The following is an 18,873-nucleotide window of genomic DNA, read 5'->3' as shown; positions in this document are numbered from 1 at the left end:
TAGCACTTGCAGGCCACCCTTCTTGAAATCTGATGGAAACAGAAGAGGAAAGGCTATCAAGTTATTCACTCTCCTTGTTGTCAGCAGTTCAGATTAGCTGTCACATCACTGAGGGAGAAACAGCTGAAGATTGGAGAGGGTGATTTCATCTGAATAATTTCATGCTTTGACTGGCAGAGCTCACTGCTCACTGTCCCACAGCTTTGATGTCAGAGGAAGATAGACTGGGCAAAATAAAGACCCAGGTGCAGTCTAATATATGAATACAATCATCAGCACTTTGGAGGAAGAAAACAAAAAACAAACAAAGTTAATTCACATTTCCACTGAAGAAATTCCACTCACTTGGCTTGATTTCCGAGTAGACAAAAAGACAATCTTTATTTGTGTGTTTCTCTCCTTGCTCTGACTTCTGTGTTTACTTTTGACTGACTTTAATGACTGAGGTCAGCGTCCACAAGAACACAACAAACAGAAAAGGAGACAAACTCATACATGACGCTCAGCCCCGGAGGCATCCTACCACTACCAACCATGGATCACAAACCAGAGAAGAAGAAGAACAATAGAAAGACAGCATCAGTGGAATAGAAGAAGAGAAGACACATTTTTTTAATCTTCCACAGGCTATACCCCATCACTGCTTTCCACACAGGAGTAATTAACAGTGATTTTAAATGCTACAAAAATAAGATGAAGTTGGGAAAGAAGTGCTTCCCCTTGTTTGTGTTTTCTTGTGTGTGTGTGTGTGTGTGTGTGTGTGTGGTGTGTGATTGTACATGTGTGTATGTTCATGCCATGTCTTTGTAAATGTCTAGATCTGCATTCGCTCTTCTACATGTCTTTACGTGTGTATATCTGTACATGGGTCATCGTGTGTATGCAGGTGTGTGTTCACAGTGCTTACTCATTATGTTCACTTCCCAACATTAAAGAGGTCTCAGTCCCATCATACACACATGCTTTCTCTCCCCTCCTCCCTCCTCTCTTCGCTCTCTCTTTGTGCTGTTCCCTTTATAGTCATGACCATGAATGCTCCCACCATCTCAGAGGAACAGTCTCGTTATCAAAGACTAAACATGTGTATGTGAATATGTGTGTGTGTGTGTGTGCGTGTGTATACACCCATATGTGTTATTTAGTGATGCTACCACACACTTACACACGCACACACACACACATCTCGCCTCATTTGCCACAGTCTATGCGCTTCCCTTATTGGTTTAACCCTCAGACCCAGGACCAGCTTCAGTCAGTGTTTACGTCCATTGTGATCTGGCCTGGGCTCTGAGGGCTGATTTCCAGTCAGTTTCACCCTGTGGGTCCATTTATCTCCGGGCCCAAGCTAATCCATCAACGACTGAAAGCCAGACAGGAGAAACCGTGTGAGGAGAGAGGTTAAATTTTCCTTTTGATGTCTGAAAAAGTCTCAGGGAGAGCAAAGGAGCGGCAGCAGGGTGTTTCTGATTTTCCCCATGAAAAAATATATATCATCATTAGAAACAAGATTGATCTGAAGGTTTCACAGTGGTCATGCAACTTAAGTGTCGCCTCCTTTTCTCACCTGTCCTCCGTTCATCCTTTCTTCATCCCCCGCCCCAACTCCCACATGTCATCTTTTCAAATCCCCGACTCTTTCATCCTGCCAGTCTGAGAGAAGGTACTGTAAGTGACCACAGTCATAATAATACAGAAAGACAAAGAGGTGGGTGACCAGTGGTACATTCATACATGAGAAAATCATGGTTCCAAAAGTCACCCGACCCATTCAACATTAGACAGTGCTGAAGACGCCTGTGCTGGCCAGGCTGTGATAAATGCTTTGTTTAGAAACACGAATAAGACAGAACACATCCCACCTGAAGATCTACATCTCATCGAACCTACCCCGAACACCCCCACACCCTCCCAATGAAACAGGCTATGGTTATACTTGTCATTTAAATGAGTTATCTGAGTCTCTTCTAAAACTGCATGAGTTTTGTATCACATTGCAGTGACTCTACACTGGATCTGAAAATATCAACACGTGTAATATTACATTACCCATATGGACGTATTCATGTAAATCTGTGCTCGCATTGTTTCCCCCTTTCTTTTCTGCACAGTCTGAGCCACTGTGCTCCTCTCCTCTATGCAATTGCTCTTATTGTTGTTGCAGCTGGAATTGGTCCAGATAGCATAGAATTCCAATTACAATGCAAGCTTGGCCACTTCCAATTCTTGGTTTGAGGATGGGATAGCAATGTGAGCAAAATTCAATTTTTGTGCATCCAGGCCTATCGCTTAATGCATCCTGCCGTGATTGCATGATTGGAATTGCCCCAGAACGACAAGTTTAATCATAGCCATGGCGATATCTACCCCATCAGTGGCCAAGAGTCAATAGTCAAATCAAAAGGACCCTCTGATATGAGTGCAGAGGCATTTCTCTTGTGTTTTTCAGCTGAGAGGTGCTTTTCCACCTGGAATTCAGGGACCAGAGATAAACGACAACTTCCCAGACAGCTTAAGACCCAGCCCTCTTAGTCAGGCCTGTGAAGGGTGTCCGTGGCTGGGCCATAAAGAATGCTGGCAGTGGGGGTGGTTGGTGGTTGTATTGAGGTGGCGGTGGGAGCGGAACGGAGACAGAGGGCTTCCCTGAGGGGTGGTGGATTGAGAGGGACAGCCAGCCCAGCCCATTATCCCTGGGCGGGAGCTCCATGAAGAAGGAGAGAAGGGTCACAGCCAGTAGAAGAGTCCCAAGAAGAGTGAGGCCAGAGCAGCTAAGAGGGTCATGCACCCTGCCCTCCAGCTTGAACTTCCATCAGTCAGGAAAGGCTCCGGAGAATCATATCCCGACCCATCTGAAACAAAGAAATGAGAAAGAGAAAAAAAACGACAAAACATCTGAACTGAGAGAGGACGCACAGACAAAGACAAAACAATCTAAAACACAGCAAATGAACGAGGGGGTGGATTTAGCCAAAGAAAAATGGTAGACAAGTGAAACGATTACGGTTGGGGAGAGGTGGAAAGCAAGCAGCAAAGCACAAAACTCTCATCCTTTAACAGCTAAGGAGCGGCAAAGGAGGAAGAGGAAGAGAAGATGACGGCAACTGAGCTCTGCAGGGGGTTTAACCAACCTAATTACAGTTTAATCACAGAGACTCAGAATCTGGAGCAGCTGACACACAGACACACTCACAAAGACACACACACTCACACACATGTACAACTGCTCAGAGCTCAATCGAATGACAACATTTCATAGAAAAGATGGAAGCTGCAATGTCAGACACATTGCTTTAACAGCAACTCAAAGAGGAGCTGGAGCAACGACAGAATGTACATTGTTTCAGTAATTATGAAGGAGGAGCGAATTTCCTTTTCCCTTAGCGAGATATGGAATGATCTGAACCTGGAAAGCTGTGTAAGCTGACTCTCTTTTATGAAGCTCTTCAGAGCCATGTCATTATCCAGGGAGACGTGTAATTACCCAGGTTTGATTCCTTAGTGGAAAAAAAATCCACATTCGTAGACATACAGGTAGATTTTCAAGATAACGCAAGTATAATGTAATGCTTGCCATACTCTGATCCCCATGTACGCAAGGCTTCTCTTGAGTTATTTTTAAACAGCGCTATCATTGGACAACATGGCTCACTAGTGTCAGCGCTGCGCTCTGCCTATGAGGAAGCACTTTTCAAAGGTGTGTGTTTTAGCAAGCTGCACAGTGACGTGGCAAGCAAGTCGTCCCTCATCTTCTCATCATCTCATCATCTGCCTTGTCAACTTTAAAAACAAACCTGAAACATTAGGAAAACTTTAAATCTTTAAATTAAACTTCTACTGCATGCAGCTGGTTTATTATTAGATTGCTTTCTGTTTCCTATGAGTGATTCAAGAAAGTCTGATGATTTTGAGGCTTGGTAACATTTTTAGAGAGCACTTTCAGCCGGCTCTGTTCTCTTTCTACAAGGACAGAAGGTCTCCCTCACACCCAGTGTGATGTGATGTGATTTGATGTGAAGTGGGTATGCCACTTTTTGCTTATGTGTGTGTGTATGTGGGTGCACTCTTCTCTGTGCCTGTAAGTGTGTGCTTGCGTCTGCGCACGGTCGTGTGCGCTCGCATGTGTGAATGTGTCAGTATGCGCGCACGCGCGTGTGTGTTTTCAGCGTGCGTGTCTGTGGGTAAAGGTGTTAAAGTGTTGCCTGGCCGGTCTGTGAATCAGAGCGAGGTCTGTTGCCGGGGCATTCTATCAGACCTCTTATTCCCCCTAATTTTACTTTGATAGCCAATCTGGACATCTGTGTGTATATGTCATTGTGTGTTTGTGAGTGAGCATGTGTGTGTAGATAGAGCGTGACTTACCTGGAGGTCTGACATACACTTTCAGCTTTAGACATGCCCGCCCCACATGGTTTGGGTGAGGAGATGCTGTGAGAAGAGACATTGAAAGTGGAGATTAGTTTAGAGATAACGTGATTTTTGCTGCTGATTGCAAACCAAATACATTTAATAACCCAGATATAAAACAAGATTATTTTGTGTTTATGTGAACCAAAAGTAGATTTGACAGAATTTTCTTTATTTTTATAACTGATATATTGCAAGCCAGTAAGAACCAACAGTATTGTGTGAAAGTCATGAGATACTTTAAAGCTCTTTAGACTTTGCTTCCAAGGAGCCAAACTTTTAGTTTTAGAAGTTGTCACGAGCCATAGTTCTCCAGAGGGGCGTACTGTGAAGCATGATCAATGGCTTAGTGAGCTATGTTGAGGTTAAAGGCAGAGTTTTCAGTGTCACGAAAGTGGCTGTCTTTTTACTTGGCTAAATCATTGTAGTATCTTGTGCTGGGGTATGTTCAGAGTTTTGGTTTTAAATCGGCTAGGAGTGCCACGTTTTCACTGATTCTCGTGTTTACAGCATTCTTTATGTGCAATCGAGATTCTCTGCTGGTGGCATACATTTTATATTTGCAAGTTGTTAAGTCTTACCCTACTAAAATCACTGAATGAAGCACAAACTGTGCATTGCCTAATGCAGAAAATGTTAAAAAAAAAAAAAGTTTTTGCCTGATTGCAAAAAATTGCAAAAGTCTGTTTTACACTGCTGGAAGTGGAGCTACTAAAACACAGAACACACACTAAAAATACCTGTTCAATCAGTACAATTAAATCACTTTGATTTGCAGATAACCTTTCCTTTATTAGGCTATAGGACAGTAACTTTGATGATGACCTCCCCTTTAACCTAAATCACGAGGTTTGATACCTCTCTATATATACACTAATACAGATGTGGTTTGATGACCACAGATATAAACTGAAACTTAAAGGGCTCATGCAACGATAAAATAATGCCCACATATTAAAATGCTTATTTTACTGCTCTGTGAAATAAATCCAAAGATGGCTTTCCTTAGCATTAGTCTTTTCTCTTATTTGTAGCAGTATTATTGTGTTGAAAAAGAGTCACAGGACATGTGAAATAGAGAACGGCTTAACAGAGAAAGTTGATAACCACTGGTGTGATCTCCAATGGATGGGATTTGGGGTTTTGTTGAGCCAGTGCAAAGAAAGAAAGAATGCAAAGAAAGCCCGGCTGTGTTGAATTTCATTTGTAGTAAACCCCACGAAAAGTTCAAAAGACCTTTAAAAAAGCTTTCAGTTTTTTCTTTGGACATGTTTTTTTTCCCCACTTATTTTTCAGTCCTTGTACCTGAGCATTTTCAGAGGAATTTTTATTTTTAAGCCACTTAATACTGAGCAATGAATTATTTAGGCATAAAAAAGTCACCTAACTCGAGGATGTTGTGTCTACACATAAAAGATAACTTAGCAAAAACATGTTCAAGTTATATCTTTATGCACTTTGTAACTAGCGGCCTGTATCAAAAACACATCTTTTGTTCATAATTTCTTTAGCCGGGTCTACAAAAAAAATACCAAAGATAGCATGGTTCATGTTTGCAACAGCAAGGTGGTTCCTGCAGAGCTATTATCAAAACCTTGGTATGCAGCGCGCCCTTAAAAACTTTAATTTAACTGAATATGTCAGATGACATAAAAATGTATCCAAAAGATACATTTTTTCAGTTAACATGTTAAACATTTGTCACAATTTAGCATTAATCCAGTAATTAATGCAACTGCTTTGTAGTTGCAGTGTTTAGAAGTTTAAGAGTTTCATATATTATGTCCTCATACTATATGCTCCCATAAACACACTAAGCACGTTAGGCAATGTAAACAAGTTTGTAAGGGATCACTGAAATTCATTCACACTCACATTCCTAAAGGAAATAACTGACTCTCAAATCAACCTGGCTTGAATGTCTTTGGAATGGGGAAGGAAATCCATGCAAATTCCCCACAGTCGCAGGTCTATCTTGCCGTGAGGTAACAGTGCAAACCACTGAGCCAGCTTGCTGCCCAGATTGAATGCCAAAAAAAAAAGAAAAAGAAAAAAATGTTAAAAAGTTAGTGTGATTCAAACTTCAAAGTAGAGTAAATGAAATTGAATCTGGGTTTTTAGTCCCACCTCGCTCCAATGTGAAATAGAGCTGGAGACCCTAAAGGAGATTGTGTCCAAGTCTCTGACCAGTCAGACATGCTGACGAGCACAGCCACCCACACACATACGCAGATGTGTAAAAGAATGTGCTCACGCACAGTTGGTTGCAGAAGTGTGCGTGGAGACCTATTGGCCTTCTCCCTTGAGGAAGCCACAACCCAGTAGTGACCCCATAGAGAATCATGTTCGAGATCCACAGTGCACAGGAAATAAATCTGACCCCTCATTTGCCCTCTCCTCCCTCTTTTTTTAGCCCACGACTCCTCCCTCCATCTTTCTCTCTGACCTTCACCTCCTTTAGCCTGTAAGGCCTTACCTATAGGCCACTTCCTATCCATCAATTTTTTTCAGATTATCTCCCTGCACTACTTGTAGTGGGCAGAAGAACTTGGGCCTAGCATTAAGGCTTGTCCTAGTGGACGTTTCTGTTTTGGCTTGACTGAAAAAGGCAAAATGGCTAGAAAGGTTTTTTCCCTCTTCTTTGTTACCCCCAACAATTTCCACCTGTGTCATTTTTAAAAGTCACACCAATTCACCCAGTGACTCATTTTCCCAGCACATCCACAATCTAAAGTCCCCTAAAAACCCATTGAAAACCACTCAGCCTCATCAGATGACAGCTGGGAGAAGCAAGGGGTGGAGCTGACCTGTCAACATGTCAGCCCCATGACAAATACACACACCAGTGTGCACTCACAGGGATGCACTCTCATGGATGTGACCACGAATGCCAATCAAATATGTGCTTCACAAGTATGTTCAGAGAGGACGCACACAATAAGGCACTTAGCGGAAAGGCCGGGTGGTTAAAACGGTCGGCACGTTGTCGTTCCACATCAGTACTGACCTGTGCATGAGTGTGTTTAATGTGAGCATGTGAGTGACGGTGAGAGGCAAGAATGTGTGTTCGCCTGCCAGTCAAGATGATGGACATGGCCTTTCACGGACTCACAATCGCTTGACAACTGACCCCCATGACCAGGCCTCCCCCCGCAGCACACACACACACACACACACAGATATATATTGAAACACATTCACAAGCATTCTAGTCATGTGGAACACACACTATCCCTAGGGGTCCCATGAACACAATACCATAGTCAGCAACTAACTAGAGGGGCCCAAACCATCCCTACATGAGACTGAAAACAGAAGAATGTGTGCTTGTGTGTATGTGTGCCAACTGGGAAAAGTGCATCGGGACATCGGGTGGCTGTTATCGTTGCCTCTTCAGCTCCCTGACTCTCGCCTGCTGTGTCTTTGTGGTTGTGCAGACAACAGACTTGGGTAAATATTTGTAGATGACAACTAGCATTTAAAAAAAGTTTCTTTACCTACAAATAGTCTTAAATGCAAACTTTTCAGTAATGCAAAAGTGTTGTATTTTCGCATTGCACATTTGTTTTTATATTAATTGTATTGCAAAACAGTTACTGTTGCTGCATGAGAAATAAAACCTGAAAAAACGAAACCTGTTTCAGAATCTGCCTTTCTATATCTAACTTTTTTTCTTTGCTTAAAGTCTCCTTGCACTCTTAGAATGAAGACAATATCACTGTAAAATGAGAATCACTATCCAAGGACAAAAAAACTCCCTCTATAACCTGACCTGAAACTGGTGCTACAGGACCTTCTTCCCATTATGAGTCATGGTGAGAATGCACCATCTCCTGCTAAAAAGGTCAAGGTCAGTTTTTCAGCCAACTGTGCAGCGATAATGTAAGGAGAAATGAAGAGACCTGTGTCAGGCTGCATACTGACAGAATTCCACGCAGTAAAAAAAATAATCTTTTGGACAAAATAAGATTTTTCTTAAGAGAATCTCAAAGGTCAAGTCAGAAAAAAAAAAGAATAGGATGACTTTCCTCAGTCGTTATAGCTATCTGCTGGCAAACTGAATCCTGCAAGTGCAAAGTATTTTCCCTTGCTGACTGACGTGTACTTATTAAAAACGAAACTGATCAAAAACTAATGATGAGTTTACATAACTCATCAAATGACTGTACGGTCATTTGAGACTGACAAAGAAAAATAAAATCAGCCAACCAAACAAATGAAAGCAAAAAAAAAAAAAGCATAACACAGCATACATAGTTTTTTCAATTGCTTTTGGTGTCCTTGTAATTGTGCGCTCTGTGAAAAACACGTTTCTTCCCAGGTGGTTTGGATACTAAAACAGACAACTGCAGCTCCTACAGCATAAAAAGGAAAAGTGGTGCTTTCCTGTGTTTGAACATTGACAGTAAAGCTTCCCAGAGTCAATTTAATGTTGCTTTTCTGTGATTACCAACTGATTTTGCACTAAACAGTCCGGATGCAGTAAATCCATCCCACACTGAGAAGTTGAAAACAATGTTTAAGAGTAATTTGAAGCTACTATATGTCCCACGCCTGCTGGGGGAATGATAGCTTTGTTCAAAAAAGTAGTCTCAGGGGGGTAATACTAATACATCACTTGTTGAAGTGAGGAGAAACATCAATAGAGCTAATATAAAAATGATTACAAACTACGCCTGCTGACATTTTTACCACTTTGCCGAGCACACCACTTATGATCTCGGCAGAAGCAGCGAGATGCGCTAAGAAATAAAGTGAGGGAGAGTGAGAGGGGCGAATAAGAGATGGAAGGTGTATTTGTGAGGGCTGTGTTTGAGAACTCTCTCAATCAGCTTCTGTTGATTGCATATTTATATATTGTTTACAAATGCAAATTGAGCAGGAGCGTGGATACCATGCAAACAGACAGACACACACACACACACACACACACACACACACATGCAGATAACAAACATCTTTACCTACACACACAATTTCCCCAAACACAGAGAAACACACTCTACTTGGCTGATAACCTACAGATATAGTAGTACTCGTGTCCAGGCCTGAACTCAAAGCCCAGGGAAAAAGGAGTGAAGAGCTGGAACTTCTCTGAGAAGCGCAGGGGCCCATCAGGACCGGTGGGACGGTTGCACTCCCAGCGCTTAAAGCCACGCATCCTGTGCTGGCAGGAAGTGTAGCCCTCATGGTTGACCATGAATAGGATGTAGCGCTCCATGCGTCCGTGGGATGGAGGCCCCTCGTAGTATGGACAATAGATGTCTAGATAGTCATTGATGTTCACTGCCACCCTGTACTCTCCATGCCAGAACCTGTAAGACACAGAAAAAAGGAAACATTCTTCATGAATAAAAAATAAGCGAACAGACTCAGGGATATGTGCAGAATCTGTGAGGAGCTGTGCTTTCTGTGGTAAAATGAGACTGTGGAAGACTTACGTTTTAAGAAAAATCTTTATATTCCTGAAAAACAATCAATATTTACTACAATTTCTGTATGATTGCACAGCACAAAGGAAACTATCTGCCTAGCGTAGTCATCCGGTGCAATGTAACCATATGAAATTGTGCGATTGTTGGAACATTTTTGTGTTTACACATCTTCAGAGGCAAATCAAAGGTCGCAGAACAACACTCCTTAGAGTTTCCATATATTGCTCAAGGACACTGAAACTGCTTTTCTGATTTAAACCACCTGAGTCAGTGAAAAGAAAAAAAAATAATCCTAGAGGGCATTTAAAAAAAAACAAAAACAAAACAATATATTGTTAAAGCCAGAAAAATCAATGATGATCCCTCTGGTTATGCCAGGTTACATAGCAACCAATTTTATTTTAATAAAGCTTGGTAAACTACAATTTATGGGAATTCGAGGCATGTTTCAAACACAGGTTTTTTTTCCAGTCGGCGTGCTTGAATGAACCTTGTGGCATGATACTTAAGAGAAGTAGGTCATCATGGTAGAGAGCACACATTGCTGTTGTAGGTGTCCACTTAGTTCAGCAAGCATGCAGATCAGTGAGGTTGGCATCATGAACCGAAACAAGTTATTAAAGAAAAAAACTATTGGTATTAAAACGCTCATCCTGGAGTTTCTACACTGCGGCAGTCCCTTATAATATTCATAGAATGCAGGTGATATGGAAACGCATGAGATGCTGGCCCCTTCATCCTTTTTCAGCAACCTCTGCTAGTCACTTTTAATACATTAAAAACATATGGCTGCATATTTTCCCTTTATAATACAGGCTCTATTTATGTTTATATTTTGGTGCCAGTGCTGTTTATAAGAGAATTGAACTTCTGTTTACAATCTTGAAGTCAGTGAAGTGAAACAGTCTCTCTTTAAAGGATGAGGCTGGAGAAACTCTATATTTTTGTTATTGTCAACAAATGCCGATGAGGACTAAAACCAACAGCGTGCAGCCTGCCTCTCTACACTTCTGGATTTCCCTGCCTTGTTTTTCTATAGACATAAATTTCAAATAATGCACGGTGTGTTTATAATGAATCGTTTGCATTTGTTGGAGGCTATTTTTTTGTTTGCTGATTAATAAACATGGCAACTGGTGCTGATTGCTCTGGGATGTTTATATCAGCAGGACAGAGTATATGTTGACTCAGTAGTTAAGTTAAACAGGCAATGAGTTAAGTTGAGTTAAGTTCAATTAAAATAAAATGTAATGTATTGTTTCCTGTAGGAAACTGCATTTAATTCCTTTCTATTAGTAAGCAGCACAGCAGATGTGTGTTAAAAAGCAGGGCAAAAATGAGCTCTGTAGAGTAAAAGTATAAACATCTTTTCAGTAAACCATCTAACATTTCGATGCATTTTTAAATAGTCAGTGCAATATCCATTTTATTCTTTGTGGTCAATAAACCTGTCGATGTCTGCAGCCGCCACGTCCTCCGGTGTTTTTCATTACCTTCATTATCATCACCACAGCTACAATCAATTCAATTCCAAATGTACCACCTCAAGTACATTTAAAATTCATTACACCGCGTTATCAAATCTTGTATGTCGAAGCTCGGTAAATTTGAGACGCAGGAAAATGTCTTCAATCAAATAAGCATAGCCTAAACAAAACCAAGCTGTCGTGCAATCTAGTTGTCACAGACAGCATGCACACAGGCGGCTTGGGCTTTTTAAACAAATTCATCATTTTCCCCCTCACCTTGGCAGTAATTGATTGCCTAGAATGAAGACATTTTGGTCTAAGCACTCTTGGTTAGTGGGATATTTAGCTTTGGGACAAATTATCCCTATAACGGCAGTCCTATCTCTCTCCCAGAGGGCAAATCAGGAAGTGAGTTAGATGTGAAATGAGCGTCTTCATGCTTCGGTGCCCTATCAGAGTGCGTTTTGCAGCTTCTAAAGGGATCCTTGAACAGATCATTTAGAGGCATTGATCCACCAGGGAGCTCCTCTTGGCTCTCTCTGCTCCCAATCAACTCTTATTAACAACTAAAGGGGGAAGGCAGAGGGAGAAACAGAGGGAGAGATGTATAGAATGAGAATAAAAAGCCTGAAAGCAAAGAACAGAAGGGGTGAAATGGAGAGAAAAAAGGTGGGGGAGGAAGGGAAATATGTGCAAAGCTAGAACAATAGAGAAGAAAAAGCAGAGAGAGGAGGGCGACACTCAAATATGGGGTAATGAGATTGCATGAAATTAGTTTAGAATAAAGCTGAAAAATGAGGAAAGAAAAAGCAGAAGAGGAGGTGGAGGCCAGATGGAAGAAGAGCAGATGGAAGAGGAGTTTTCTATATTTCATTTCAATTTATATGACTATGGTTTTTCATCTGAGACAAATGTGCTTTGCCTATTGATTGTGTGCTGATACATTTATGGATGACTACCACTTGAGCATTAGTACATTGGATATGCAGCAAAGTACGGATGTGTGTGTGTGTTCATGCAGGCAAGCATGTGTGTGTGTGTGTGTGTGTGTGTGTGTGTGTGTGTGTGTGTGTGGCCGGTTAAATGGTAGCATGGCAAAGTGGGTCTCACTCGGTGAGGATGCTCAATCCAAGAAAGGGCTAATGTGCCAGGATACATTAGGTTGTATCAGTGCCCTGCCCTGCTCCTGTGACACTGTCTGCATTCCTAATTTACCGAGGCGAGCGCATGTGCAGGTGAGTGGGTGAACGTGCAGGTGTGCCACTGCACTGTGAGCTGTTAAAAAGCGCATGTTGGTGTGTGTCACAGTTTGTGTGTCCCGTATATTCCACTCTCAGGCTGAGTGTCATTTGGAATTAAACACACACACTGCACTAGCAAAAAAAGACATGGGAATGCACTCACATATAAGACATGGCTCTTTGAGAAAGAGCTGTGTGTGCGTGTGTGTGTCTGTGTGTTATTGGTGTTTTTAATGGGATGTCTTTGAATCTGTATGTGCGTATATTTCAAAGCTGTGAAAGCAGTGATATAACAGTATTGTGCAACATTATATTTAAAGAACTCATAACATTATAAAAGCTGACATTATGAAGCTTCATAAATGTTTCTATTTATGATGTAATTTATTTGCAACTTAAGTCTTGAAAATTACATTTCGCTGAACATCAGGGCTTTAATTTCTTAGTGTTATTAAAGTGTACTAGCTCATAGTCAGAGCACTGTAACATCATTGTTACATCTGCAATAGACCAGTCTTTTAAACACACTTAATCTCTATAAGCGGGCATCTTCTTGTCCCTTATTGGCAAAATCTGCCAAGAAGAGCTTTATTATGAAATGTTTTGTGGTTTCTGCTTGTTGTTTAAGTACCATTGCGCACCCACGTTTGAGCAAGCCTAGGTTGCATGCAGGTAAACTGTTGGACAAACCGACAAACAACACATAGTCATTTCCCAAATATCTAGGTGCAGCTCGAGTCCCGAATATTAACACCTGAATGGTTCAGTGGTTCAGGTTTAGAGGCTTAAACCTCTTTAAATATAGTCAATTTTGCTTTTTTGAAGGGTGCGCCATCAGTTGTGACATCTCCTCGGCACTGTTTTGGCTTGTGCCTCTCGATTTTTTTGTGAGACAGACAGTGTTGCTAGTTTGTAAACACAAGTATACAATCCTCTCAGCTTAAAAGTATCAAACTTTGTGAAGTTTCATACACAATATTGTGATGGCTTTTGTTTGCCTGTTTCGACTTCTTTTATTCCTTTAGTGCGGAGTTTTTTTTTTTCAAAGTGTGGACACCGATAATTCAGGAAAAGACTGCAGCAAGTATGGCAAACCTCATGGGGAATTTCTGGCTCAGCTGTGGTAGCACATTGGCAGTCTATTAGCGATCCGTGGGCAGCTTCGGACTGCTCATCTACCTGCAGAGAGCATCTGTTGTCAGATGGGGGCAGTGTCAAAAATATGTGGTACAACCAGTCTGTGTGCTACTCTTGCTTGTGTTGTTGTTGGCCATTCAGTGGAGAAAATCTAAATTATAAATTTTTTTCTTGTGCTTCTCTCACTCCTGATGAACTCCGCTGTCACTCCCTTCCCTGTGCCGGCCCATTTGTCAACCAATCAGCATTAGATCAACCCACCACCCTTTTCTGTACGCTCTCTAAATAGGCAAAACCTTTCTCAGTACGTATTACTCAGGTACTGCTTGCAGTTACATAAATTAAGCATCTGCACAAACAGTGACTGGGCTATGCAGAAGGATCTAATTTACAGAGTTAGTGAACTGGCTGCAATGAAAACATCAGAGCTACCTACACATTTTACCTACAGGAGCAGCTGCACCATGGAAACCCATGCCATGAAGCTCCTGATACACAGTTTGGAGGCTGTTGTTAATGGCAGAGGAGATTTGTAGCTCTGCAGTTACCGAGTCAGCAGAGCTTTGATGACTTTTATGCACTACGCAACCATGCGCTGAGTTTCTGTGGTTCCTAAATGCCTCCACTTCTTGGATCATGGAATATCTTGGAGGGAATTTCAAGTGACTGAACAGAATGCAGTATGGATTGCACCAATTTTCATAGAGTGTCTCATTTTTGACAAGCAATAACTCCCCCCAACCCTATTTCATCATAATAATTCAACATTCGGCACAAAAGAAGCTTTAAGGTAGCTTACAACAAAGTACAGAGCAAAATTATAAAGTTTCACTAATCCTTTTACTCATTCAGTGTAAACTTTTACAACCGGTACAAGAAATAATGTCTATGCTTGTTATTTTATGGCTGAAAAAACTTGATTATCTTTCATTTCCAGGGAAAGATATGTGTTTGTATTTCTAGCATATTGATAATTAAGTTCTGAAGGGGTAGAAAGATAAAGATTTAAAACTATATGTTTTATGCTTTTGAAATTAAGCAGTGTCTATGAAAACACTGTCTTAAATTATGCCTGTTAAACAGACTGCTGTTGGAGTGCATGTTGTTTAGTACATGGTCTTTTCATATTTTTTTGTTCCGCCGCTTGAAGCAATTTCTTTCTAATATTGTCTGTGTATGAACCTGAGCAATATGATATCATTCATAATCCTCTGATGCTTCACAAATTCTCCTCACTCTCTCAGTGCAATTGAATTGTCTGGTGATGTTAGCCAGACACAGCTGAAAGACTTGGCTTTTGGCTGGTGGCTCTCATCTGGATATAAAAGGATCATTCTGAGGCTTGGACCATAATCAGTGGAAATGGATCTGCGTTAAAGTGTTTTATGGTTTTGTGTGCACATATCAGGATGAAAGAAAATAGAAATGGGAGAGCTTAAAAGGTGAAATAAAAGATCCAAACAAAAAGGGGACGAGAGAAAACATGTCTTTGAGGTTTTTTTCTGGATGTGCGTATCTGCTGCAATCGCAAGTTCTGTATTTTTCCATACAGTAGTAACTGTACTCCTGCGTGTAGTGGCCACTCTTTAGTATTCTGACAACAGTGAGTCATCAACATCCTCTCTCAATATGGCTGTGATCAAAGCCTCTGGTTGGAGAAGCCTTGGATGTTTACCATACCTGCCTGCGTCCTAAACAGCAGGCTCCATCAACCACCAAACATCAAAGGATGCTTCTCTCTCTCTCTCCCACTATGTCATCCCACTCTCATTCTATAACTTTCTCCTTTTCTTTAGCTTTACTTGATCTGTCTTTGTCACTCCCACTTATGGTGCACTCACACCGTGGCCTGCAAAAAAAAAAAAAAACCCCAGAAAAACCTCTTTCTTCCGTTCTTGGTCTGTCAGTCAAATTCTGATCCAGTTGCTTTTGGTAAAAATGGCTCAGAGGAGAAAAGAGACTGGCTGCACAAACCCGCAAAAACTACAGGAGGCACCATTTCAAAATACAACATCTTCATTTGGTAGACATTTCTCGACACTGGATTTTTGGACACTTCTTCACTTCTTGAAATAACTTATCGCTTGATTTATTTAAGGGAACAGCTTTCAGATTTTACTGTGTAAACAACTTTGTTTTCCGTCTACATGCTGTTTTTTTTTGTGTGTGTGCAGCATCTGTGCCCAAGTAAAGTGCAAAGCATAGGGCAGTTAAATGAAGCCAACTGCCAAGTGACAGAACATGCAGTTCCTCTAACGGCAACCTGAGGCTGACTAAGGAATTAATTCCCCATAGACTCCTATGTTAAAATGCCCAACTTAAGCCAATAAAATAACACGTTTAGAGCCTTCATGCTATAGTTAATTTTCCATAACAACTGTACTGGGTATGATTATTATTATTTTTGTTATGAATAATCATGACAGCTGATTGCTCTCTGCTGAACATCATCACTGCTTATTCAAGCCAACGATTTGAGACTCTCAACCACATTTGTGGTGTATGTTCATTTTGTAGCATTTCTAATGGAATTATCCAACAAAGAAATATGGCCTGCTGGGAGACGGACAGTCGCTCATATTAGTAGTAGCAGCAGCAGTAGTAGTAGACAATCAGGCCAACAGGTCTAGTATTTTATTAGTCTGTTACTGAGACTAACTTGCAGGTACATGTATGTGTCTTAGTGAGTAGCACCCATTCAGCTTATCATTGCTGCTAGCTGATAACTTGGGATCTTTACCTTACAATATAAAGAGACTTGAGGAGACTGTTGTTGTGATTTGGTGCAAATTGAACTGAAGAATTAGGATGAGGATGTTTGGGCTCTTTTAGCATTACGGGGCAGAGGATTTATGAGTGAATCTCTGCTTGGGTTGCATCATGTGTAAGAATGCACATGATGCAACCCAAGTTGTCTTCTTCTGAAGTGATGGGAATGACCTGTCAACACATGTAGCAACTCTAATGTTAAAATGCGCAACTTACACCATGAAAATAACACAAAAAAGTTTTTGGTCTCTGTAGATACTTTTTCTGCACAGAGGTGATTTTCTTTTTTTGGGGGGTTGCAAGAAGGATAGGTGGAAGAATTGGATTTGGCTCAATTTTTAAATCCAATTCACTGTCACATCTTCAGTCAACTCAAAAGTTGTTGTCCAACTTTAGTTGCCAACTCCTATCTTGACACAGTTTATCACCATTCTCTCATTGACAGTAATGAACATCCGGTTTGCTCTCCTCCACACACCAGCACAAAGAGACTCCACCAGTATTGCTGCCTAACCCTGGCAAATTCTGTGCACTGTTGGCCAAATGAATATGTGGAGTCTTTTAAATGTAACATTTCATATTCAAAACAGGCACGATTTCACCTCATTTGGCTTTCTGGCAGGAAGAAATTGCAGGCTTTTGTAGACGTGTGTGGCTGAAAGTAGCCTCAGTTATGTTGCTGTCTCAGTCTCCTACACCATAACTCCAGTCACTCTCAATATCTCTCCAATTAACTCCACATTACTCTCTGTTTCTATCTCTCCATCTTCATCTTCTCCTGACTTTACTCTGTCTTTTCTTCCTTTTCTTTACTTTCGTTCCCTCAATCTTCATCTCCAGTCACTTCTGCTTCATTTACTCCCTCTCTATTCTTTCTTCTTCTCCCAGCACTTTCCTTTCTGGAGCTCAGCTCCAGCATCTTTTGACATTCTTGCTATCTCCTCTTTTCAGTCTTCGCGACTGTCAACGCCCCCACCCGCCTCTTTTCTCTTCCTGTTCTCTCCTTTGTCTTAACTTTCTTCCCCCATTATTGTATTTTTATTCCCTCACCATGGCATCGTCTGCTTTCTGCTCATTCTGTTTGAATGTTTAAAAGGACTCCTTCGTGCACACAGACAGACACACGCACACATACATCATCCTCTGGCTAGGACTCTTTAGCTGCTTTTTTCCCCAGCATGAGGTGTTCCTTTCTCATGCTGTTGTCTTATCCTGTGTCTCCCATCGCATTGCTGCTGATGCTTAGATACGTTAGGAAAAGTAAATATGGTACCTCCCTGGAAACAAACACACTGAGGCTGACATATCTAGACATTTCCAACACATGGATGTATACTATAGTGTAGAGTACAAGCTCATCTCAACAAAATAACACATGTAACACAGAAAGCATTAATGCATTCAGTATAATGTAAAGCCAAATTAACACACATCGAAGTACTGGGATTCATAAGCACAGATGTACATGTTTAATTATGCAGATTAGCTCCTGATCCTCACTTCTGTGTTAAACACATGCAAACAGCATGGAATAGAGCACATAACACACACATGCACATCTCACTGTACGTGAACTGAAGCAAACATGAAAAAGAAACCATCAAAAGCCTCAACCCACAACCGGCACACACTCCTGAGCAGCTCAAACTGTGTTGTTTTGACAAGTTCCACATCTGTCACTCTGAATAATGTCGCCCATTGATCACTGTGGTGACATTCAGCACATCTGAAAGGTTATTATGTATTTCTCCAAGACAGGCAACTTAGCCCCCCTGCGGATTAAGTGCTGCCTGTGTCAATCCCTGGGAAATTCTTACACATATGTACACATACACACAGTCAGACATAAAACAGGCTGCCCATCACTCACATATACACATACAACCCAACGCCCACTGACTGGATTAACATAACAAACCTTGTTCTTCAGCCCCCCACCCGGGAAGGATAATTACCACTTTGGTGATGTGTTTGCTAAAAAATACACACAAAAAGTAAAGACAGAATAGACCCGATGGCAGTCAGATACAGAGACAAAGCCACTGATGGATGGGCAAGCAGGTTGAGTTAGTCAGACGGACAAGATGAGAGCTCGGGCACACGCGGTATTTCTGACAAGCTGACAGGCAGAGTGCATGATATGCCTATATCAGTCTCCTTGTTTTCTGAGGGGCATTCACCATGATGCAGCACCAACGCTGGCACTGTCGACAGCACGAACAGCACTGGGGCTCTATTGGTATTGACAAGGTTGGCTCAAAAAGATGTACGAATGAAGGAGCTGATGGCTGGTGTCCAAATTCGCCAATGGGAATCTCTCAACAAGGGTGGGGAGCGGCAGAAATGTCACGTATCCACAGAGTCAATGTTTAAAGAAGGGAGAAGAACTGGCTGACATTTTTTATTCCATCAATACTCATG

The 18,873-nt window shown here is 41.4% G+C and overlaps 1 protein-coding gene across 1 annotated transcript in view; it reads right to left on the bottom strand.

Moving 5' to 3' along the window:
* Window positions 1-350: 350 nt before the first annotated feature.
* Window positions 351-18,873, bottom strand: part of efna2a (ephrin-A2a) — an 84,109-nt gene continuing 65,586 nt past the window's right edge. Inside the window, exons 2-4 of the mRNA XM_084914536.1 lie at window positions 9,424-9,716; window positions 4,357-4,422; window positions 351-2,846 (exon numbers count right to left, since the gene is read on the bottom strand). Of these exons, the coding sequence (XP_084770662.1) occupies window positions 2,722-2,846; window positions 4,357-4,422; window positions 9,424-9,716 (484 nt within the window). The 3' untranslated portion in view covers window positions 351-2,721. The remainder of the gene's footprint in view (window positions 2,847-4,356; window positions 4,423-9,423; window positions 9,717-18,873) is intronic.

Source organism: Perissodus microlepis, chromosome 19, assembly GCF_051167445.1.
Source record: "Perissodus microlepis isolate ML-2025 ecotype Zambia chromosome 19, ASM5116744v1, whole genome shotgun sequence".
NCBI classification, from domain to species: Eukaryota; Metazoa; Chordata; class Actinopteri; order Cichliformes; family Cichlidae; genus Perissodus; species Perissodus microlepis.
This window is presented reverse-complemented; position numbering and strand designations above follow the sequence as displayed.